Consider the following 23,552-nt stretch of genomic DNA (forward strand, 5'->3'; position numbering starts at 1 on the left):
GACCAACCCTCCAGGGGCGACGAGAGCTCCCAGAGAGAAGCTGCTCCCAGAGATGCTGCCGATTCGTGTTAATTAAATACGTAATACACCAGAATCACTGACGTCCCCACATTCAGTGGGTGAATTGTATGGTAAGTGAATTACGTCTCAATAAAGGTGTTTAGGGGCTGGCCCGTGGCTTAGCGGTTAAGTGCGCGCACTCCGCTGCTGGCGGCCCGGGTTTGGATCCCAGGCGCACACGGACGCACCGCTTCTCCGGCCATGCTGAGGCCGCGTCCCACATACAGCAACTAGAAGGATGTGCAGCTATGACATACAACTATCTACTGGGGCTTTGGGGGAAAAAAAGGAGGAGGATTGGCAATAGATGTTAGCTCAGAGCCGGTCTTCCTCAGCAAAAAGGGGAGGATTAGCACGGATGTTAGCTCAGGGCTGATCCTCCTCACACACACAAAATAAATAAATAAATAAAGTTGTTTAAAAATATATCTTAAAGGTGCCAAAATCCTCAGTAAGGCATCACCTCTGTCCCAGCAAGGGCTGGCTCCGCAGAAATTTCTGGAAGGAGCGTCTGCTTGACTCAGAGAAATCCAGGGGGCAGGGAAGGGGCACAGGGAGACAGGTCCAAGTCTTGGCATCAGCGATGGTGTCGTGGGTGTGCTCGTGTGTTCTGCCTCTCCACGTGTGCGGCTCATGGGGTGTGCGTGTGTCACACACCTTCGCCTGGCCTGACCGAGAACCCACTGAGCCTGGCCTCCCGCAGCAGCCCTGTCACCCGAGGGCCAGGCAGGGAAGGGACATGCTGGACTAGCATGGGGACAGGCCCCTTCTCCGGTGGTCGTCCTCTGAGACGACGCTGTGCTGCGGAGGGTGATGGCGGCCCCCAAAGAGATGCCCACGTCCTGCCCCAGACCTTACTTGGAAAAAGGGCCTTTGCAGACATGATCAAGGTAACGTTCTGCAGACGAGCTCATCCTGGATTTAGGGTGGACCCCAAATCAACGACAGTGTCCTCATGAGAGACAGAAGAGGAGAGACAGACGCAGCAGAGGCCACGTGGAGACGGAGGCAGAGGCTGCAGGGATGTGGCCACAACCCAGGGATGCTGGGGCCCCCAGAGGCCGGGAGAGGCAGGAAGGACCCTCGCCTGGTCCCCTGGAGCCTCCCCCGGGCCCTGCCACACCTTCCTCTCAGACTCTGGCTCCAGAACTGGGAGAGGATAAATTCCCATTGCTCTAAGCCACAGTGTGGGGTAACTTGTCACGGCCACCCTGGGAAACAGACAGCGTGTGTGTCCCTTATAACCAGCACCAGGAGCCGTCACCTGTTGCTGGCGGGACCATCAACGGGCACCGCTCCCCTGCAGAGGAGTCCGGCGGTACCCCGGAAACGACCGGATGGCCTGTGTCACTTACACCCCGGCGAACACAAGGAGTTTGGCGGCTTCTTCTACAAGCATCCGCCTCCCTGCGAGCCCAGAGGGCCCTCCTCCAACACCCACCCTGGAGAAAGGAAGACACGTCCGCACGAGACCAGGACATGGCTGCTCGGCACAGCTGCACGTAACCCAGAGGTGCTTCCCCAGGAGAGTGCGCGGACTCAGGTGCACCTGATGATTCTCGGAATAATCATGCTGCGTGCAAGAAGCCAGACACCAAGACAACACACTGTGTGATTCCCTTCATAGAAAAGTCTAGAAGAGGCAGATTAGTTGATGGTAGCAGAGAGCAGATGAGTGGCTGCAGGGACGGCGGCCGGCGGAAACTTCTAGAGGGCAGGGGGAGGAGTTTGTCATCTCGACTGTGGTGATGCTTTCACGGGCGGGGACCTATGTGCAAATGTTAAGTTGTATGTTTTAAATATGTGCATTTTTCTATGTCAAACCTCAATACAATTGTACATCAGTGGGTGAACGGATCCACACAGCACGTCCATCCACACACTGGAATATGACGCGGCCATGAAGAGGAGTGAAGCCCTGACACAGCCACACCGTGGACGGACCCTGAACACACGATGCTCAGTGAGAGAACCAGACACAGAAGGACACACGGTGTGTGATCCCATTGATGTGAAATGTCCAGAACAGGCACATCCACAGACAGGAAGTGGGTTCGTGGTTGTCAGGGGCTGGGGAGGGGGATGGGGGTGACTGCTAATGGGGACGCAGTTTCTTTTTGGAGAGATGGAATGTCCTGGAACTAGATAGTGGTGATGGTTGCACAACCTTGTGAATGCACTAAATGCCAGTGAACTGTACACTTTAAAATGGTTAATTGCATGTTATTTGAATTTCTCATCGATAAAAACAAGAAAAGGAACTGTTTTCCCCTGAGGGCCAGAAGGGAACCCCACAGGGAACCCCTGGGCCGAGGGCAGCGGGCTGTGAGGGAGGCCGGCAGTTCCTGCTTATCCACTCTGCTGCTCACAGAATCCTGGTTATTCTTTCGAGGATCTGCCCCTCCCCCAATTTCAGCCCATGTCCTCATACGAGAGGGGCTGACTCTGCCCCCTTCCCACAGCAGTCTGACGAGAACCAGCCTTGAGGCATTTTCTGATTATTGAGCAAGAGATGCCAGCTTCCTGCAAGGGCTGCTGGAATGTCAATCCCGAGTCTCCAGCTGCTGCTGCTCAGAGAGTGAGGGTGACACAGACGAAAGAAGAACCGAGAGATGGAGAGAGAGAGATTCGTAATGACAGCCTTCAACTCCTGGATCCAGCTGTGCCTGAAGCCATCCAACATGCCGTAAAACTTCCTTCTTTTCTCTTAAGCTGGCTTTTGTTGTTTATCACTTGAAACAAAAGCACTCTGCCTGGTGAGCTGAAGTACACTAGCAGGAGGAGCAACGAGGCAGGGCTTCAGGAACTGCTGGATCCAGGACCCGCACCCCCATGGCCTCTATGCCCATTTCTGCTCATCTTTTCAGGCAGCTTTATCCTCTGTCTCTCTCTTCTCTCTCAACAATCTTCATGAGGGCCCTGACATCCACTTTCTGAGTTGCCATCAAGGACAGAGGCTTATTCAGGTCTTCGGATCCCAAGCTCAGAAACCCTACAGCAATTGGAAAGGCCGAGAAGCAAGATCCAACCCAACGGCAGTGCGCATCCCTGGTGCCCAGACTGTGGTCTCGAAATCCTATTTCTGGCACCCACCCCAGTCCGTGGCCTGGAGCAGGGGCAGGGCGCACCCTGCAGCCCCCCGAGAACTGAGCGTGGAGGGCGCTGAGGAGCGGATCCCAGGAGGACGAACCCACGGTGACTGGTCCTTACCTCCAGGCCCCAGGGGCGGCGTCTGGAGAGGCCGAGCCGAGGACCGCCCGGCCCGGAGGCCCATCGGCGGACAGGGAGGAGGCCGAGACGCTCACGGGCGGGGAGCCTGCCTCCCCCTGCCGCCAGAACGAGGAGCCAGCGAGCTCTCCACCGAAAACCTGCAAAGAAAAATCCGACAGGACCTCCAGGCGGCAGACCACTCAGGATGAGCCGGCCGAGGCCCGGGGAAGCGCTGCCATTCGGCCAGGGTCCCGCTGACAGCGAGTCAGTGACAACCCCTGACTCCTCCAAGAGGGGGTTCAAATCGCACCCCTCCCCTCTGCGCGACTGTGGAGAGGCCCTTCGCCGTGTGGCCTGTTTCCTTCATTGTGAATAACGTTCTGGCACGTAGTAAGAACACAAAGTCACCAGCCGAAGGTTGCGGGCCGTACTTAGTCACCAGGGGCTGTGCAGCTGGGGGCCACTCAGACCGTCCGAGCGAGGGGACAACCACCATCCCCGGGTCACCTGGGCACAAAGCCCCGCCTTCCGTACCCGCCCACTCCCGCCCGCGCCCGCCCGCGCCTATTATCGTCTTCCGACCCTCCCCGGAGGTGACTACGAATGTCTTCCGGGTCTGCGCGCGCAGCGGCGGCGGGGGCCGGGCGGCGTCCGGTCAGCCCTCCCGGGGCGGGGCGGGGCGAGGCGAGGATGGGCGGGGGCCTCTCTGCGCGCCTGCGCGCTGCTGCGGCCGCGCCTGCGCAGTGCGTCTGGGCCAGGCGGGGCCGGGGTCACCCTGAGCTGGGGACGGCGCCGCGATGCTGAGCAGGTTCCTGGGTCCGCGCTACCGCCAGCTGGCCTCGAACTGGTGAGGACGCCCCCCTCGGTCGTTCCGGGTCACAGATGGGGAAACTGAGGCACAGAGGGGCGGAGCGGTCCATCCCGGGCACACGTGCGTGGCGGGACCCCCGGCCCCGTGGCCAGCAGCTCTGAGCCTCAGTTTCCCCATCTCTCCCTGGGGCCGCGGTGGTGCCCACCTGCTGGACGGACACGCCTGGCACCCTCGGCTCAGCCCTTGGGGCCTGACCACGGAACCTGCACGTTCCCGGCTTTGCTTTTGCTTTTATGATGTTGAACGAGGAGCGTGACCCCGACGGCCGCACCTGTCGCTGCCCCCAGTGGGAGGAGGGCGGGACCGGGGTGACCCACGTGGCAGCCAGGGATGGGGTGACCTCGGCAGCGGGTTGTCCGGTGCCCACCACCTTGGGCGCTGAGAAACAGGGGCGACCCTTGGCAGTCGCGTCCTCGAGCTCAGACAGGGAGCGGCTGGGGGGTGGGCGCTGCCGCTGGACAGTGGCGCTGGCGGGGACCCTCAGGTGGACACTGACGGTGGCACCTTTCAGCTGGGTGACCCAGGCCCAGGACGGTGGAGGCCAGCCCTGGCATCAGAGGAGAACCGCCGGCGGCCCATGCTGCCCCTCCCGCCATCAGCTCGGAATTCCTGGGGGCAGTGGGTCCGGTCCTATCGGTGCTCAGTTAGGGCAGGGACGCCCCCGTCCGGGCCTGCATTCGGTCAGCAGGCTCTTACCGAGCACCCACGATGTGCCAGCACCCCGCACCGTGTTGGGCGCCAGAGACTCGGTGATAAACCGAACGCTCCTGGCTGACGTTCTAGTCAGTGGAGGAGAAAAAGTGAACAGATGAGATCTAGGATATGAGGCTGACCAAAAATGATAATAAGGGAGGGGCACAGAGAACTGAGGGAGGGGTGTGCGGTGCTGCCCCACCAGCCTCTGGAGGCCAGGAAGCAGGACTCATCCCCAGGAGGCACTGTGGGGTTGTGGCTCAGACTCAGCTCTCAGAACGTCCATGGTCGCAGCCGGGACCCTGCCCGTCAGCCCTCCCTGAGCCCTGGTGTCCTCGTCTGAGAAAGAGGAGAAGAGGTTGTGAGGGGGTGACGAGAAGTCCCACGAGGGCTTGTCAGCGTGATCATCTTTACGTCCTTCCTGGATCCCTGTGGAAGTCAGGTCCACAGGGCCCCAGGTGGAGTGACCAGGACGATGGGGGAGGCAGAGGCCTCCCCCAGGGAAGGTTCCTCTGGCATTAGCAACCCTCAAAGCTGTGGAGCTATGGCAGGAAAGATTCCCTCTCTGTTCATCACCTCTGCCCCAGAGCCTGTTCCAAAAGCAGCAGCCATCAGTGACCCCACCGAGGCCCCAAGTTGAGTTGTGTGGGCTGAGACGCAGGGAGCAGGCCCGGCCCACACTTGGGGGGTTGTCACTGGTGAGGCCAGTTGGGGGAGGGTGAGGAGGGCTCGTATGTCCTGTGGAAACAGAAGCCTTCCACCTCTTCAGCCCACGAGCAACCCCCCTCCAGCATCCCAGGCACATGGTTTATGATGATCCGGCGAGGTGGGCACATGGGTTCAAATCCTGGCCCTCCACAGGCCAGCATGGGACCTGTGATAGTTATTTATCGCTGCATAACCAATGGCCTCCCCAAATTTAGCAGCTTAACCAACACTCATAATGTCACCGTTTCTGTGGGTCAGAAAAGTGGGCGGCTTAGCTGGATCCTCTGCTCTGGGTCTCCTGGGGCTGCAGTCTCATCCGAAGGCTCGGCTGGGGATCTGTTTCCAGGCTCGTGCTCATGGTTGTTGGCTGGCGTCTGACCTCACTTCTCTGCCACATGGGCCCCTCTATAGGTGGCTCATGATGTAGCAGCTGGCTTCCCCAGAGGGAGTAAGAGTGAGCACACCCGGGATGGAAGCTCGTCTCGAAAGTGACTCCCGTCGCCTCTCTGTGTTTTATTCATTAGAGGCCAGTGACTGGGTCCTGCCTACACTCAAGGGGAGGGATTGTACGAGGGCGTGAACCTCAGGAGGCGGGATTGTTGGGGCCATTCTGGCCCCTGCCCATCGCAGGACATAAACATGGCATGCGGTGGACTCGGAGCCCCTGCCTCGGCTCTGCACCTCGCCGGCTGTGTGTCCTCAGGGGAGTGAGTCGCCCTCTCTGTGCCTTGGTCTCCTCATCTGTAAGACAGGGACCCTGATTTTTGTGCCGTCAGTCCTACAACTGTCGCAGGGATCAACAAGTCGCTGTAAACGGCGTAGACAGTACTTGCATGCAGACATTAGCTGTCGTTCTGGTGGTTACAAGCTTGGGGTTTTTTCTTTTTTTAGCAGCAGAATTTCTCAAATAAAACCTTAAGCGGATGCTGATATGAAAGCAGATGGGAGTGGAGTCCCCTCAGGGTCTCCTGGCTCATGCTTGCCCTGTGGGGTCATCAGCGGGATGTGTCCACACTCTGGGCTGGGGCCGGGCTCATGGCAGGTGCTTGATAAATGGTGACTTGGGATGGGGGGACCCAGATGTGCTACTGGGAGGATGAAGCCTGACCCCTGCCGTGCTCTTGCAGGATTCCCACGGTGAGCATGTGGGGCGCCGTGGGCACCGTGGGGCTGGTGTGGGCCACTGACTGGCGGCTGATTCTGGACTGGGTGCCCTACATCAACGGCAAGTTTAAGAAGGACGATTAATTCCACTGACCCTCGGTGGAGCCCTCTGGTAAGCACTGGCAGCTGTTGGTCGGTAAGCCCTGGGATTTCCACGTGGCAGAGGAGTGGGCTTCCACAAGGCGGGCTGCCGCCGCTTCCAAGGCTGGGGCGGCAGGTCTCGGAGGCTCCCCTGGACCACTCACCCAGGAGAATCCATTGGCACAGAGCTGCCAGCTGGTAGCCTTGGTCTGTGGGCTGGGGAGTGGCCACTGCCCCCAGGTGCTCAATCCTGGAGGCTGTCCCTGCACCCTGCACTGTGCTTGCCATCTCAGTCTGCCCAGCCCTGGGAGGGACGGAGGGACGCCCCACTTTACAAGTGGGAAAGTTGAGACTGGCCCACAGCCACTGGCCGCCCTGGATGGGCTGCTGTGAGTGTTAATGACCCCTTGGACTCATCCTGTATGTCTCTGACATGCCCGTTGCTGTGCTGGCCACACTGCCTGTTACTAGCTGATTACCCACATGACGGTCTGGAGCGCTCACGCTGCTTACGCCCCCCTCCCGTTTCCAGATGGAGACCCAAGGCCCCAGGCCACGCAGCTCCTAAGGGGCACGGCTAGATTTGATTTTGGAGCCTGGCTGCAGCGTCTGTGTTCCTCCTGATGGCTCTTTCTTTGTCATAAGCATGGGAGCTGGGAGCCTTCTAGTCACTCTGCCTTGTTCCCCTCTAGGTATCTGGTGGTGCCAGCTCCTTCCATCTGCGTCTGGAACAACCCAAGCCCTCAGGATAGACTGCGAGGAAATCCACAGCGCGACTTAGGACTTGCTGTGTTTCTGGAAACAGCTCTGATGTTTGAATGCACACAGCATTAAACCTCGCTCTGAAACCTGCCCTGCCTGGATGTCGTCATGCTGGAGACTTGGTTACCTTGACTGCAGCCCCGGTGGCTCGGGTGACCTGGGGGTGCTTTCAGCTCCAAACTTTTGCAAATCTAGGAGTTTCCCAGTGGCTGTCAGAAATTGATTATTTAAGATGTTTAATGGGTAATACTGGCACAGTGTATTTTTTAGTCTGTCGCTACCTTAGCAAATTACCTCATGATTGAGTGGTTTAAAACAACATACATGCAGTATCTCAGTTTCTGTGGGTCAAGGATTTGGGAGTAACTTAACTGAGCGGTCCTGGCTCAGGGTCTCCCATGAGGCTGCAGTCAAGCTATAGTCCGGGGCTGCCTCATCTGAAGGCTCGACCGTGGCTGGAGGAGCCACTTCCCTGCTGGCTCCCTCTTGTGGCCGTTGGTGGAGGCCTCAGTTCCTCTCCACACAGGCTTCTCCACAGCACCGCCTGAGCCTCCTCACAACATGTTGGCTGGCTTCCCCAGAGTGAGTGATCCCAGAGAAAGCAAAGAGGAAGCCACAGCCCTTTTATGACCTACCCTCGGAAGTCTCGTGCCATCACTTCCTCCACATTCCATTGGTTAGGAGCAAGTCCCTAAGTCCCGCCCACACTCAAGGGGAGGAAGTTAGGCTCTGTGTTATGAAGGGAGGAATATCAGAACTTGTAGATGTGTTAACCTATCATGTGAGGGATAAAGAATGAGCAGGCACACAAGGGCATGTGGCACACAGTTCCCTTCCTGGTGTCCCAGCCCAGTTCTCTCCAATTCACCCAGTTCTTGAAAATTCTAGAGACGATCTATGCACATATAAGCATATTAGTCTGCTTGGCCCCCATAACAGTCCCACAGACCGGGTGGGTTACACAACAGGGAGGCTGGAAATCCAAGATCAAGGCACTGGCAGGGTCAGCTTCTGATGATGGCAGATGGCCACCTTGCTGTGTCCTCACGTGGCCTTTCCTTGTGAGAGCAAGGGAGCCCTCTGGTGCCTCTCAGAACTAATCCTGTGGGATCAGGGCCCCATCCTCTGACCTCATTTAACCTTCCTTACATCCTTAGAGGCCACAGGTCCAGACACAGGCACACTGGCAGTCAGGGCTTCAACAGATGAATTTGCACAGGGGGGAACACATACCTTCAGTCCATGACAGCTGCAGTTTAACACAAGTGGCTTCGCTACACACCTTTCTGTACATATTATTTCACCTAAAGTTTATCTCCCGGAGGCCACGCCACTTCAGAAAACATGAGTGTCCTCAGTTTCTAACTGGCTGCCTAGACCGACATTTATTAACTAGTCTGTCAGCAAGGGACTCATCCACTTCTTGTCATTTGCTATTACAGTAATGTCCGAGATGTTATTTCAGACATGAATGAATACACCTGTCAGATAAACACCTATGAGTGTTGAACTGGGAGACAAGCGAGTTACTCTTAAATCTGGCTAACAACTGCTGACTCCTGCTGGGTACAGACCCCGCAGCCCTGTACCGTAGTCTGAAGCACAGGAAAACATGCCCCTACGTACAAGTTTTTATGTATTTTTTGTAATGGTTCATGATTTTCATGAAAACATAGCTGAGTTTGCTTCCGTGAAAGCCAGGAAAGGAAAATTCTGATTCAGGTTTGGGTATAGCTGGAACCTAATTTAAGCTTCAACTATGGTGAGTTTTAACACAATTCCTTTTCAGTATTTTAATACTTTTTCAACCACTTTAATGTTCTGGGGGGAAAGTTAACCGTTAAAAAACGACATAAAAACACATATGAAGGGGCACGTGTTTCTCATTTTGTCTCGAGCTCCAAAATGGCTCAGCACAGCACAGTTCAATCCTGTCTTCATTCCAAGTTTTGACGTTCATTATGGGTTTTTTGCATTCATTTTGAATTGTTAAAATATTGCGTCAAATACCATTCACTTTGATGACTGAGGTTTTCGGCACCCCCTAAATTTTGCGCCCCAGGAGAGCAACTGGCTTGCCTCGTATTAGCTTGCAGGGACCCTTGGCAGTGTCTGGGGACATCTGTGGTTGTCACGGCTGGGGGTGCTCCTGGCATCAAGTGGGTGGGGGCCAGGGATGCTCCTCAACACCCCACAGCACCCAGGCCGGCTCCCCACAGAAAGTGACCTGGCCCCAATGTCAGCAGTGACGAGGGGAGACCCTGCCATTGAAAGTCTTTTAAAGGTTCCTCACATGACACCTTCTGGTTCAATCTCTATTTTTTTCCCTTGCAGACATGGGCAGGAGAGGGTGTCTGCTTGGGGATGGAGCCAGCCAGCTCTGGAAAGAGAGTTTATTTCAAAGGGACAAAGTGCAAGGCAGGCCCAGCTGAACAAGACAGGAGCCAGGCTGCCCCTGTCCCTCCCTCCTGGGGTTTCTGCCCACTGGCGTCTCGGGGTCATGTCCATCCTCCCAGTCAGGCCCCAGTGCCAGCTCACAGGGCCTCTGGACCAGCCCTTCAGGGGACAATCCTAGGGGCCCAGCTAGGGCCATGTGACACCCATGGGCCCACTGTCCATGCTCTGGGGTCAGCCAGGGCCCGAGGGGGTAAGATTGCTCTAGAAGCGAGTGAGGGCCAGCGGGGCTGGATTCCTGAGAAGGTCGGGCACCTACGGCTGGTCTTCGAGGGTTCTTGAGGTCCAAATCCTGTGATCCACCACCACACACCCATCGGGACGGTTACTATCACAAACAAAACCCAGAAAACAACCAGTGTTGGCGAGGATGTGGAGAAACCGCGACCCGTGTGCACTGCTGGTGGGAACGGGAAAGGAGGCAGCCGCTGGGGAACACAAGCCTGCGGTTCCTCAGAAGATCAAACATAGAATCACCACATGACCCAGCAATCCCCCTTCTGGGTGTACGCACAGAAGTGAAAGCAGGACCTGGGGTGGTCCCACGACCCCCAACACTGGGAGGTTAACACTTCTCCCTTTACACATCTTCACGTGGTCTCACTGGTCACAAGGAGCGCGTATATCTTTGTAACTCTAATTTTTAATTTAAGAGGTAACGTCGTACACATGGGAAGAACACCCACCCAGTGGTTGAGAGCATTGCCCGCCGCGGAAGGCCAGGGTCCTGAGGTCCTGGGTTCCAACCTGAACTGTGCAGACAGCAATCCAGTGCCCCAACCAGCTTTGTGACGTGGTGACCGCCCATTCAGGGTGCCCGCCTGGCCACTTACTGTGAGAGAGTAGCCCCTGGGGAACCCAGGAGGAAAGGGGACATAAGGAACTGTGAGAAGCTGCACTTACCTGAAGACTTTAAAATAAATAAACAAGTGACACCTGCCTGCCTGGGTCTTGGGTTTCCAGCCCAGGACCTGCCTCCAACCTGAGCGTGAATCACGGGGCCACAGGGCTGGGAAGACAACTGCAGAGGCGATCCAGGTGTAGACCACCCCTCTGCTTCCCTGCGTGGAGCCTGGGGCCTTCTCACTCGCATCCTCCCCCCTCGCCCCGCAACTAAAGCTAGGACAGACCCATCAGGAGGTCCAGCCTGCTCCTGGCACTGGCCACAGCTCTGTCCACTGATTCAGCAATCTTTTCTTAAGCACCTGCGCTGGGCCGGCCAGGCTCTGCCCTGGGGGGGGGGGGGCGGGGATCAATTCAGCCCGGGGAGGGACTGAGGCGGAGTGGGGTGGGGAGCCACGTGGACCCTCTGGCTGGGGAGGGGACGGGATCGCGGGGGCAGGGCGACAAAAGTCGGGGCGGGAGATTCCATAGTAAGGTCCTGGACTCCCCAGGCGACAGATGGTGGCTGGATGCGGTGGAGGCGGGGGGAAGGGGGCGGACTCCCGGACTCCGAGGTGTTAGAGAAGCGCTGGGTGGGATTTGGAGTGTGGAGAGGGGTGGTCACCGACAATGCCCCCCGAGGCGGACGCCAGTGAAGAGTCTGGACGCTGGGAGACCAGAGAGGCGGAGGGATGGAAGACCGGCCTTGATGGGCATCCCGGGATTCAGGCGGGGACGTGGGAGCAGAACAGGAGAGCAAGACCCGCGGGCCCGACAGCGCCACAGCGACCAGGGAGCGCGGTCCCGACTCGGACCCCTCGCGTGGCCAGGGCGCAGGAGCGGGACAGGAGGATCCTCGCGCGGCCACAAGCCCCGCCCCTGTCCGCGCGCTGATTGGCGCCGCCGCCGCGGGGCGTGCCCTGCGCCGCGCCTGCGCAGTACGGGGCCCCGCGCGCGGGCGGGTGGGCGGAGCGGGCCCCCCGAGCGGGGGCTGGCGAGCGCGGGGAGGGGGCCGAGAGGGTGGCAAAGCCGGCGCGCGCCCGGCTGGGGGCGGAGGGCGGGGGCCCACGGGCCGGAACAGCCGCGGCAAGTGGCGGCGGCGGCAGCTGAGGCGGCGGCGGCGAGCGGGGGTCCGGGCGGCGGCGGCGGCGGCGACAGCGGCGGCGGGCCGAGGAGCCGGGCGCGATGGAGCGGAAGAGGTGGGAGTGCCCGGCGCTCCCGCAGGGCTGGGAGAGGGAAGAAGTGCCCAGAAGGTCGGGGCTGTCGGCCGGCCACAGGGATGTCTTTTACTATAGGTGAATGAACGTGCCGGCCGGGCAGGGCCCCAACGGGCGCCTCCCAGCGGTCTCTGCGGCGGCCTGGGCGCCCCGACCCGGGCCGCGGCCTGGGCCCCGCGCGTGCGTCGTGCGTGTGTGCGTGCGTGCCTGCGTGCCGGCGCGAGGCCCAGGGCGCGTGCGTGCTGGCGCGCGGCGGCGGCCCCGGCCCAGTGCGCGTGCGTGCCCGGCGGGGCCCCGGCCCAGTGCGCGTGCGTCCCCGGCGCGGCCGCATGGCGCTCGGTCTGGCCTCGGGTTGGTGGCGGCCTTTGTTCGGCAGCCGTGGCCAAGCTGCCGGCGGGGCGAGGGGCGCCGGGCGAGGGCCAGACGCCGCTGGGAGGCGGGGGTGGGGGCTGGGCTGTCCCTTTGCTCCGCGTGGGGCGCTCCCGGGGCCGCGCGCGCCCCGAGGCGGGTAGTTTCGGGGAGCAGGGTTCGCTCTGGGGGGTCGGGGAGGGCGTGTCTAGGAATGCGGGTTCCCGGGCCTTTCCCAGGGTGGCCGGGGCTGTCCCTCCTCCGTCCGTGGGAACATTCCGAGAGCGCCATCACCGGGGTCGTGTCCCCTCCGGTCGGAGAGATTGGGGACCGAAGCACCGAGCTAAGGACACGCTGGTCTCTGCGTGGACGTTCCTGGAGTCTGAGGCTTTAAGAGCCCCTTCTCCCCAAATTGAAAGGAGGAGCTGCCCTTGGCCGGGGAGGGGTGGCAGGTTTCCTTCTGAGGAACAAAGAGTGAGGGGGCGGTACGCAGCTCAGCCCCGGACAGTCGGCCACCTGCTGTTTGCCTTCTCCCTTCCTTTTTTTTTTTTTTTTCCCTGATTGGTGGAAGATTCTTTTGTTTCTGCGCCAGGTTTGATGGCTCCTTCCCCTTTGCTTCGGGGACCCTGGTGAAAAGAAAGCGTGTGGGGCACCTGCCACGTGTTGAGTGCCAGCGGGTGCTGGGGGGTGTGCGGCGCGTCGTGGGCCCAGAGACTGGCTGGGTGCCCCCGCAGAGAGGCAGGACCGCGCTTCATCCACCCGGCACCGGGGCCCCGTGGGCTTTGCTAGCCCTGTTTTGGGAGGAGTGGGGGAAGCGAGCAGGGAAGGGACAGCCACAGGACGTGCTTGGGTTCCGGTTTCCGAGAAGTGCAGGGCAGCGATGGGGAGCCAGACTGGGGGCCCCCAAGTGGGTACAGCAGTTGGCCGGGACTCTGTAATCTCAGTCACTGAAAGTGACATTGCAGGCAGTGTCTCGGGGACACGTGTGTCCATTCCCCTTCACTGCCACCCTCTGTGAGGTCGCTCCCTGCTGGCGCTTTAGAAAACCTAAATTCTCCGAGTTCTGTCCTCCTCGGTCAGAACAGGGAGCCCTCAGGCCAGGAACCGCCTGCCTTGTTTCATTCCACGCGGCCTTGTGTGCTGGTCTCTTCCTTTTGGATCTAAAGACTGAAGCCGGTCCCTGTCTTTTTAGTCTCTGCAGCACCTGCTGGGTGTCTGGCATTGCCCGGTCCTGGTCCTTCAGCCGGGAGTGAGCCCTGGGCCCTCCCCTCCTAGGTGACAGCTGATGCACCAGCCGTCACCCTGTTCTAAGTGGTGACGCATGCTGAGAGGTGCAGGGGTCTGTGGGGGCTGATAAGGGGGGTGCCTGATGAGATTGGGGCCATCAGGGAGGGTTTCTAGGAGGAGGTGACAGATGAGCCCTGACAGTGGAGCGGGGAGGTGGTCCAGGCTGGTGCAGAGGCCTGGGAGGCTGAGGGCTCCTGGAGCGCCCCGAGATCATCGTCTCTCCACCTGCTCGGGGGCCTCTCAGGGCCTCAGCCCCGAGCGTGGGGGTCTGGCGGAGGGGAAAAGCAGGGGGAAGCTCCAAATGGGCTGGAGAGCTGCGATTTCAGGTTTTCTCCGGCTCCATTGAGAGGTGAGGGCCTGAGACGGGAGATAAGGGGGCACGGGGTCCAGCACTACTCCCAGGGCTCTGGCCTGAGTGACCCAGCAGGCGGGTGGGTGTCAGCTTCCCTCCCAGTGGGCAGGAAGTCTGGGGGGATATGATATGGACCTGATGGTGTTTTCTGGAATATGGGTCCCTCACCGCCTGCGGGAGCCCCCTGCCCAACCAGGAGGCTGGGCAGGAGCAGAAACAGGAGATTTTCTCTTAATCCAGAGGGCAGGCCCACCTGGCCCTGGGTCCCGGCCCTGCCTTGGGGGACGTGCAGGCCTCCATTGCCTCATCCAGAGTGGCAGGAAGCGAGTGTGATCGTGGATAACTGTCATACGGGAGAGGTGGAGTGACCCCTGAACCGTCACCTGGGGGCCACCCCCCAACATGAGGCCCCGGGCCTCCAGCTTTGCTCCCGGGGTCTGTTGTCACGGGGACATGGGGTGAAATGGGAGGTGGCAGCCGGGGGTTTTCTATGTGAAAATAGTGTCCCCGCTCCAGACGGGGAGTTACCCCCTGACTGGGGGGGTGGTCCTTTGGGGTGTGTGGAACACAGGGGACTTCTCCCCATGGTCTCGTGTTAGAAATAGAACTGCACGTAGGAGACGCAGGAGGACCCCTTCCCTGGGCAGCAGGCTGAGGGGCCACAGCCTGTGGCCTCACTGTGGGGCCTCCCCCGACCTCGAGGCCCCCACGGCAGCCCCTTCCTTGGACGCAGAGCTTGGGTGTGGAGAAGGAAGGTCGCCAAGGCCGCGCATCAGCCCCTGGGGTATCTCCTCGGGCCTTAGGCTCCTGGACCATTGACAGGGCCCAGCCCAGAGCCGTCCTCCGTCCCAGCCCGTCTGGGGCTTCCAGCACACTGTCTGCACCCCCGGGGTTGGCCTGCCGCCAGAGAAAGGCCTACAGTGCTTGCTTGTTTTCTATACGTGCAGTTTTATTAAATCCAGGTGTTTTTCCTTCAGTGAAACTTCAGGGACATCTTCCTGCGTCAATACAGATCTGCAGAACCTTTAAAAATGGAGATGTAATTCACTTTCCGTATAATTCACCCTTTAAAAGTGTACAATTCAGCGGTTTTAGCACATTCACAACATTGTACAACCATCACCACTCTAGTTCCAGAGCATTGCATTACCCCAAATGCTAGGCCCGGGCCAATCAGCCTTCCCCGCATCCCCTCTCCCAGCCCCTGGCACCCACTAGTGTGGTTTCGCTGTTGTATCGTTTCTTTAAACAGTTTTATTGGGAGAGGATCCACATCCCGTACCCTCACCTCTTTGAAGGATACACAGGAATGGCATTTAGCTCATTCACAGACACGTGCAGCCGTCACCAGTCACTTCAGAACATTTCCATCCCCCTGAAAAGAAACCCAGACTCTTTAACTGTTGCCGCCCTGTCCCCCCGTCCCCCAGCCCTAAACAGTCGATGGTCTGTGTCCATTTCCCTGCTCTCAGGCATTTTTATTTATTTATTTTTTGTGTGAGGAACATCAGCCCTGAGCTAACATCCATGCCAGTCCTCCTCTTTTTGCTGAGGAAGACCGGCCCTGGGCCAACATCCGTGTCCATCTTCCTCCACTTTATATGGGACGCCGCCACAGCGTGGCCTGACAAGCGGTGCGTTGGTGCACGCCCAGGATCCGAACCCGGGCTGCCAGCGGTGGAGCACGCGCACTTAATCCCTGCGCCACGGGACAGGCCCCTATCATGCATTCTTAAAGGCAGAACAGCGCAGGTGGGGTGACTGGAGAAATGCTGGCGAGGGTTCCCCGGGGTCCACTCCTCCCCCTGTGGGCAGATCTGAAGCCTGTGTCAGGGACTGCCCTGCGCATATGGGCTCAGTGTCCACAGCAGCCAGCTCAAGAGTGTAAGAGGAAGGGGAATTCCAGAAGAGTCCGCAGTGGCCTCTGAACCCAAGGCAGTCGGGCTGTCTGTGCTGGGATGCCATGACCTAGCAGGTGAGGCTGGACCCAGCGAAATAGCACGAGTTTCTGCAGCGACCTTGCTGGGTCAGAGGGCCTGGTGGGGTTGCCCGAGCTGAGTGCCACCAGCCACACATCACTTCCTCTGGCTCTGCCGGCTTCCACACTGCCCTCCCTGTCCCTCGTCTGCCCCCTTTGCCCCCCGTCTGTCATCTACCTTCCCTGTCGCTCTTCTGCCCTCCTCAGCCCTCATCTGCCCCCCGTCCCTCGTCTGCCCCCATGCCCCTTGTCTGCCCCCCATCTGTCATCTACCCTCCCTGTCGCTCTTCTGCCCTCCTCAGCCCTCATCTGCCCCCTGTCCCTCGTCTGCACCCCCATCCCTTGTCTGTACCCCTGTCCCTCGTCTGCCCCCTTCGCCCCTTGTCTGCACCCCGTCCCTCGTCTGCACCCCGTCCCTTGTCTGCACCCTTCACCCCTCGTCTGTACCCCGTCACTCGTCTGCACCCCGTCCCTTGTCTGCACCCCCGTCCCTTGTCTGCACCCCCGTCCCTCGTCTGCCCCCTTCGCCCCTTGTCTGTACCCTCGTCTGCACCCCTGTCCCTCGTCTGCACCCTTCACCCCTCGTCTGTACCCCCGTCCCTCGTCTGCCGTGTGCTGGGACATGTGGAGCCGGGCTGGAGGGGGCAAGCATGCACTCGCTAGAATTAGGGGCTTGTCCTCGAGGTTTTCAGGGGACACAAAATCCAGCCCCTCGCCAGTCTCAGACAGATGAGCTGTGACTGAGAGTGACTGTTTCGAGTTTGTGGCACAAACATGCTTAGAAAGGCACCAGGCCCACCGAGTGCCACACGAGTGCTGTTTTTCTAACAACTCAGTGGGGCTGTAGTTCACACCGTCACCCATCCACAGTGCAAGTCAGTGGTTATCAGGATCTGCACAGAGTTGTGCACTGTCTTCCTATCTAACTCCAGAGCATTCCATCACCCCAAGAAGACACCCTGTGCTCATTACCAGTCACTCCCCACCCCCTCCCCAGCCCCTGACGACCACAAACCCACTTTCTGTCTGTGGATGCACCTGTTCTGGACATTTCACATCAGTGGAATCACACACTGTGTGTCGTTCTGTGTCTGGTTCTCTCACTGAGCGTCGTGTGTTCAGGGTCCATCCACGGTGTGGCTGTGTCAGGGCATCACTCCTTTTCACGGCTGTGTCGTATTCCAGTGTGTGGGTGGACATGTGTGGGTTCATCATCCATCGATGGGCATTTGGGCTGTTTCCCCTTTATGCCTGTTCTGCACCACGTTGCTGTGAACATTTTGGTGTAAGTTTTTGCATGGACGCGTGTTTTCATTTCTCGGGTAGACACCCAAGGGTGGAATTGCTGTTTAATCGTTTGAACATCTGCCAGACTGTTTTCCACAGTGGCTGCCCCAGGTCACATTCCAGCTGTTGCTGTCGTTTCCTGGTGCCGTGCTGGGCACTCTAGTGTCACCCCACTGGACACCCGCAGCAGCCCTGTAGGCTGGCGTCACTGTGTCCTGGAGAGGTGGTTCCGACTCTGCCAACAGGCCACGCCTGGGCGGCTGTTTGGGGTCCTGGCCCCAAGTCTTATGATTTCACAGCCCAGCCCCCCGGAGACCCTGGTCCCCCATGCTGTAACCACGAGAAGGAGCCTGCTGTTAGGGACTGTCTCTCAAACACCTGCTATCCTCCGGTCTTTTCTCAAGAACACGGCCTCCTTCTGTTTCTGTAACGTTCTAGAAATCCAGGTCTGGGCTCCATCCTTCTGTGTTGGGGCGTTCATCCCTGCTCTCAGGGTTGGCATCTGCGGTGGGCCCCATGCCCCCCAGCTGCGCTGGGTCCTGGTCAGGAGGGGGCGTTGGGGGCAGGGCGGGGGTTGGCCCCCCACAGCCTGCCCCCTGCTGACCCCCCCTCTTTCCACAGCCCGAGTGGGAAGAAGTTCCGGAGCAAGCCCCAGCTGGCACGGTACCTGGGGGGCTCCATGGACCTGAGCACCTTCGACTTCCGCACGGGCAAGATGCTGATGGGCAAGATGAACAAGAGCCGGCAGCGCGTCCGCTACGACTCCTCCAGCCAGGTCAAGGTGAGCCGCCCGCCGCCCTCGGGTCAGGAGGGGCCGCGCCGCGCCGGGCGTGCCGTCACGGTCCACTCTTGGTGGGAAGAGAGCTGTTCTCGTAGCGTACTTGTCCTGGTGTTACAATCATGGCTGTTCGGGGCGGGGAATTTGGCAGCTCCAGGGGCGTGGAGAGAGGGCCCCGGGCGCCTCAGGTGCGTCTGCCAGGCTTTTCCTCCCAACACGCGGGCGCCCAGGGACGCTGTGCCCCAGTCTCTGATGGCCGCGTGTTCACGGGACTCCTCAGAGAACGAGAGCGGGAGGCGAGGACGGGGCAGGCATGCGTCCGGGGCCCCGACCACGGCCCCTGCGGGCAGTGGGCTTGGCGTCCCCTCCGGATCCCTGGGTGCCATGGGGTGCACTGGTGACCCAGGGCCACGAGGTCTGTTCCCCGGAGCCCGGGGATGGTTTTCTCCGCTGACTGGGAAAGCCGCAGAGGACCCGGCCCAGTGCCAGCGTGCGTGTCTCCGCAGGGCAAGCCCGACCTGAACACGGCCCTCCCCGTCAGGCAGACGGCGTCCATCTTCAAGCAGCCGGTGACCAAGATCACCAACCACCCCAGCAACAAGGTGAAGAGTGACCCCCAGAAGGCGGTGGAGCAGCCCCGGCAGGTGAGTCGGACACGGCCACGTGCGGACGCTGCGGGACGCGGCTCCCTCTGGCTGCCACCTCGGCCAGGTCGTTCAGTTTTGGGGGTTGTTTTCAATAGCAGTGTGTGCGCAGCCGTATAACCTGCTTTTCAAAAACGAAGACTTACCGTGTTTCCACACGTCCTTTCAAATGCCCGCTAGAGAGCCAGGGTGCGGCCGGCAGGGGGCACGCTCACGGGGACCCGAGGGCGAGGCCCCTGCCGTCACCAGCCCCCCAGGTGGCGTTTGGGTCGTAGCCACTAAGTAGCAGTTCAGAAACCTGTGTCTGGGTGTCCCCCGTGTGTGGGATCAGCCTCAGGAATCTCTCCCCGGGGTCCTGTGTGGAGGCCGAGGGCTGGAGCTCGTTGCCCCTTCCAGGGGCTCCTGGGTCCCCTGTCGGCACAGGGCAGCACCTGTGGACAGTGCCCGGGCTGTGGGAGGAGGTAACCAAGGCCGTGTCCCCTGGGCCCCCTGGTGGGCCTTGAGCTCAGCCCTGGGTGGGGCTTGGACCACCGCACCCCGACTTCAGGGTGTGGGGGGCTGTCCCTCGGTGGGGTCGGAGACCCAGGTGGCAGGGACGGTCATCTCATGGGAACCATCGCCGTCCACACTGATGGTGAGTCTGACGTCCTGGGTGGTCCTCCTGCTGAAAATCAAGGCTGGAGTTTCTCTGCCCAGGAGTACGGACCTAGGGTCCACGCACCCTCATTTCCCCAGTGGGGGCTCGAGCAGCCCTGGCAAGTGTGGGGTCAGAGGTCACACTGAGACCGCCACCGTCCCGACTGCGCGGGGCTGCGTGTTGTGGGGGCCGGGCTGGCCTGTGGCCTCACGTGTGTCTCTGGCGGCAGCTCTTCTGGGAGAAGAAACTGAGCGGCCTGAACGCCTTCGACATCGCCGAGGAGCTCGTGCAGACCATGGACCTCCCCAAGGGCTTGCAAGGTGAGGGTGCCCTGGGGGTCGGGAGGGGGCGGTGGCCAGGGCGCCGGGGGAGGGGCCCCCCCTCCCTCCCCCGTGGACCGCCGGGGAGGCCCCCCGGTTCCTGGTCCTGGAGACGGCCTGATGGGCTGTGGACCTGCAGGGCGTGTCTGTCATGGGGGGTCCCGGAAAGACGTGGCCGTGTGGTTTTGCTCCTGCACCATAAACACAGAGCCACGCCATCGCTGAGAACGCGTGGCTTGTGCTGCTCTGTCCCCCGTGACCGCAGGCCCACACGGGGGGTTGGGGACGAAAACCTGAGGTCGGGAGGGAGGCCCAGGGCCTGTTGGTGACTGCCCCCTGCGCCCTGCTAGGTGTGGGACCCGGCTGCACGGACGAGACCCTGCTCTCGGCCATTGCCAGCGCCCTGCACACCAGCACCATGCCCATCACCGGGCAGCTCTCGGCTGCCGTGGAGAAGAACCCCGGCGTGTGGCTCAACACGGCCCAGCCGCTCTGCAAGGCCTTCATGGTGACCGACGAGGACATCAGGTAGCTGCCCGCCCCCCTCGCTGGCCGGCGGCGGTGTGGCTGCCCGGGGTGTGAGCAGAAGTAGCCGGGTGAGGGTCCCACTGTTAGAGAGCGTCGGGACGCTGCCCCTCTGGGGGTCCTCAGCGAGGGCTGGCAGACGTGCCCTGTGGGAGGGAGCCCAGGGTCCCGCTCTGCAGGGACGTTCTTGCGAAGAGAAGGTGGTGGTTCCCCCGTGTTGGCGGGCTCCGCGTGGCCCCTGCCCGCCCTGAGGGCGTGAGGCCTTCCATGTGCCTGCTGGGGGTGCCGGCTGTGGTGGGCACAGGAGGGGCCCGGAGTGGCGGGGGTGGCACGTGACAGGGACAGGGTGTAGTGGGGGTGAAGCTGGATGTCCCGGGGCCTGGATGCTGGGCCTCCGTGTGGCGGGCCCTGTGTGTGGTGCCAGGTGCCAGTGGGCTGAGAGCGGGAGGCGGCCGTTGGCTGGAACCTCCTGGTGAAGAGGTGGATTGAACTGGCACCCGAGCGGAAACATCTGGAAGTGCGACCGGGATAAAACACGTCCTTTTAGACTTGAAACTGTCGGCGCGAGGGCCTAAAGGAGCTCTCCAGGGCCCACGCTGCCGCGTCGTGGGCGCCTGGGCTTCTGTCTCGGGACAGTGGAAAGCCACGTGGGTGCGGAGCGAGCCCCGTGCCCGTGCGTGGTGGGCACACGGGACGAGCGCCCCCAGGAGAGGGGGAGTAAGAGGAGAGCTCGCCTGTGGGGAAAGACAGGCAGGTCCGTAAAGCTCGGCAGAACTTCTAGAAGTAGGAAAGCCGCTGAGACGGAAACTGAGACTGTGGGTTAGTCGCTGGGTCCGGTCCTGTCTGGAGCGAGAGGAGTGGCCAGCGGTGCGGAGGGAGGGACCCCGCAGGGCTAACGGGAGCGGCGGGAGGGAGGGGAGGCCTCGCGGGGACAGGGCCTGGCCGGCGTTGGCCAGAACTGGAGACAGACACCCCGTTCCAGTGGACGTGCAGGCAGGAGGGCAGCCTGCAGACTGGGCTGACGGCCGTGTCCAGACCTCGGGGACGGGAGAGCCGCTCCCCACCCTGAGGCCGCCTCCTGGAGAGCCTGTTACCCCGGCGGGGTCTTTTCTCTCGGCGCACCCTGCTTTCGTGATCGTGAAGGCTCAGAGGCACTAGACTGGGCGGGCAGGTGGCCCCCATGTTGGCAGGGAGGGGTCTCCGCGGGGAGGGGGCAGCGGCAGAAGTGAGCGGGCAGGCCCCAGGGGGCGTGTGGAGTGTGTCCCGGGACGAGGAGCCCCCGGTCTGGGCCCGGCAGGGGCGTCTGATCGGGAAGGCTGTGTCAGAGGGCTGCAGGCCGGGGCCAGGGGACGCTCAGCCCCCGAGGTGACCGGCCCACGCGTCCGCACGTCCCTCCCTGCTGGCCCTGGGCTTCCCGGAGGCGGGCGGGGCCCTGAGCGGCGGGTCTGTGCCCCAGGAAGCAGGAGGAGCTGGTGCAGCAGGTCCGCAAGCGGCTGGAGGAGGCGCTGGTGGCCGACATGCTGGCGCACGTGGAGGAGCTGGCCCGGGACGGCGAGGCGCCGCTGGACAAGGTGGGCGCTGAGGACGACGAGGAGGACGAGGACGAGGACGAGGAGGAGCCTGACCAGGACCCGGAGATGGAGCGCGTCTAGAGCAGGTGCCGCCAGCGCGCCCCAGACCAGTGCCCACGGCACCCGTGGGCTGGAGGCCTATCCCCTGGAGGACAGCCCGCCGGGCCCTGACGAGCCCTGTCCCTCTCTTCCAGAGACCCCACCATCTGTGGCCGCCCGCAGACTTGGCCCTCGGCGCGTTGGGACCAGGCTCGGTGCCCGGCCGGGAGGAAGGGGGCCTCTCTTCGCCCTTCCCAGGCGTGTCCCCTCTCCGGGCCGCAGGGGCGCCTGGGGGCACGGCTGGAGGACGGCCCCCACCCGACGGACCCCACGTTTGCTCTTCTCTAAAGGGCCCGGATCCCCGAGTGCCCGTCTGCAGGAGGCCCCTCCTCGGGGTCACCGCTCCCCCTGGACTCGGGGCACCGTGCCCCTGACCTTGGCCCCGTGGCCGCCACCCTGAGCGCCTCACACAGGACAGCCGCCACGGGGTGGGACGATGTTGCAGGGCCAGTCCTTCTGGAAGGGGGTGCAGGACGGCTGCCCTGTGCGCCTGCCCCACCGGGCGAAGCCATGACGCCCGGAGCACAGCCGGAAGCAGACGGCACAGCCCAGACGCTTCCTTCACTAAACCCTGATGTAGACGGGCCAGGCCTGCCTGGCCTCTTGTGTTTGCTGCACGTGGACGTGAACTTGGCCCTTGCTTCTGGAAGCCTCCTCTGAGCGTCAGCCGTCGGCGATGGAGAGAACTGCTCGCGGCTGGAGGAAGCATGGCTGGACGCACCAGGCCAGGGCTCCGAGGCACCTCTGCTATTGCCGACCTCGTGCCTCAGTTTCCCCTGTTCCCAGGGACAGTGAGGCCCGGCTCTTGGGGCTGTGGCGGCCGCGGCTCCTCTGCCTTCCTGTCCCGGGTGCATTTACGGCCAAGCATTTCCCAGCGCCGGGCGTCCGGAGCAGCAGCCTCAGGGAGCTCTGGGCGCAGGGGTGTTGGAGTCCGGCCCGAGTGCCTTGGTGAGGGCAGCTTCCATCCCCTCCCCTCGGCCCCGGGAGTGCCCTCGGGGGACTGTCCGCCCTGCCCCGCATCGGCCTTAAGCCCACAGAGGGGTCGTCCAGGGGAGCCCCACCCATGGCCCCCGTCCCCACTCGGCCCTGCCCAGCAGCCTGTGACTGTCAGGAAGGACCCGGGTGGTGGCCTCGCTTGGCTGGATGCCCTGGCCGATCCGGGGGTGGGGATGAAGGGGGCCCCCCTCAGAGTGGGGGAGGTCGCTGCCCGCCGTTGGCCTGGGACCCCAGCTGACCGCATCCTCCAGTGTCAAGTCGAAGCACAAATCTTCCAGAGCTACGGCCGCCGCTGCTGGGGGTGGGCTCTGCCCCGCGTGGGCCGTGGCCGTGGCCGTGGCCGGGCGCCACAGGCAGGGCACCCCAGAAAGGCCCCTCCCCTGAGGCCGGATGTCGGCCCACCCCTCACGAGGCCGGGGCCGCAGGGGGGCCTGTGGGACCGAATAAAGCCATCCCGGGCGCGTGTGGTTGAAGTCTGAAGACCGAGTATGTGTGTCCTGAGTCACAGGAACCTGGGCCTCGGGGTCGGGTCCCCTGAGCCCTTCGGCGCCTGCGTCTTGTGTTTGTCACCATACCGCGGGCTAGACGATGACCGAGGAGTCAGCGGGACAGGGGCCAGCCTTTCCTG

General features: G+C 61.6%; 2 protein-coding genes and 1 long non-coding RNA gene across 9 annotated transcripts; 2 read left to right on the top strand and 1 right to left on the bottom strand.

Annotated features, from left to right (window-relative positions):
* Positions 1–2,268: 2,268 nt before the first annotated feature.
* LOC147912212 (uncharacterized) lies at positions 2,269–3,785 on the bottom strand. Its single transcript, XR_015550246.1, has 2 exons — positions 3,271–3,785; positions 2,269–3,052 (listed from the first exon to the last, which is right to left on the bottom strand). It is a non-coding gene; the product is annotated as an uncharacterized LOC147912212 (long non-coding RNA).
* Positions 3,786–4,017: 232 nt separating this feature from the next.
* On the top strand, positions 4,018–7,796 carry UQCR11 (ubiquinol-cytochrome c reductase, complex III subunit XI). The gene is made up of 3 exons (XM_014796006.2): positions 4,018–4,117; positions 6,670–6,818; positions 7,480–7,796. The coding sequence occupies exons 1-2, from the start codon at positions 4,068–4,070 to the stop codon at positions 6,788–6,790; spliced, it is 171 nt and encodes a 56-aa protein (XP_014651492.1). The 5' UTR covers positions 4,018–4,067; the 3' UTR covers positions 6,791–6,818; positions 7,480–7,796.
* Positions 7,797–11,951: 4,155 nt separating this feature from the next.
* On the top strand, positions 11,952–23,404 carry MBD3 (methyl-CpG binding domain protein 3). Of its 7 annotated transcripts, none has more exons than XM_087425845.1 (7): positions 11,952–12,084; positions 17,976–18,135; positions 18,639–18,776; positions 19,643–19,733; positions 20,084–20,261; positions 21,719–21,915; positions 22,024–23,404. In XM_087425845.1, the coding sequence occupies exons 1-7, from the start codon at positions 12,071–12,073 to the stop codon at positions 22,326–22,328; spliced, it is 1,083 nt and encodes a 360-aa protein (XP_087281971.1). In that variant the 5' UTR covers positions 11,952–12,070; the 3' UTR covers positions 22,329–23,404. The 7 variants fall into 7 exon arrangements, with proteins under 7 accessions (XP_087281971.1, XP_087281976.1, XP_087281969.1 ...); XM_087425850.1 differs by having other exon boundaries at positions 11,953–12,084; positions 21,715–21,915; positions 22,024–22,171; XM_087425843.1 differs by having other exon boundaries at positions 12,014–12,180.
* The last annotated feature ends 148 nt before the right edge of the window (positions 23,405–23,552 follow it).

The sequence above is a fragment of the Ceratotherium simum genome, chromosome 39, assembly GCF_057802395.1.
Source record: "Ceratotherium simum simum isolate JZ-2026a chromosome 39, ASM5780239v1, whole genome shotgun sequence".
Classification (NCBI taxonomy): Eukaryota; Metazoa; Chordata; class Mammalia; order Perissodactyla; family Rhinocerotidae; genus Ceratotherium; species Ceratotherium simum.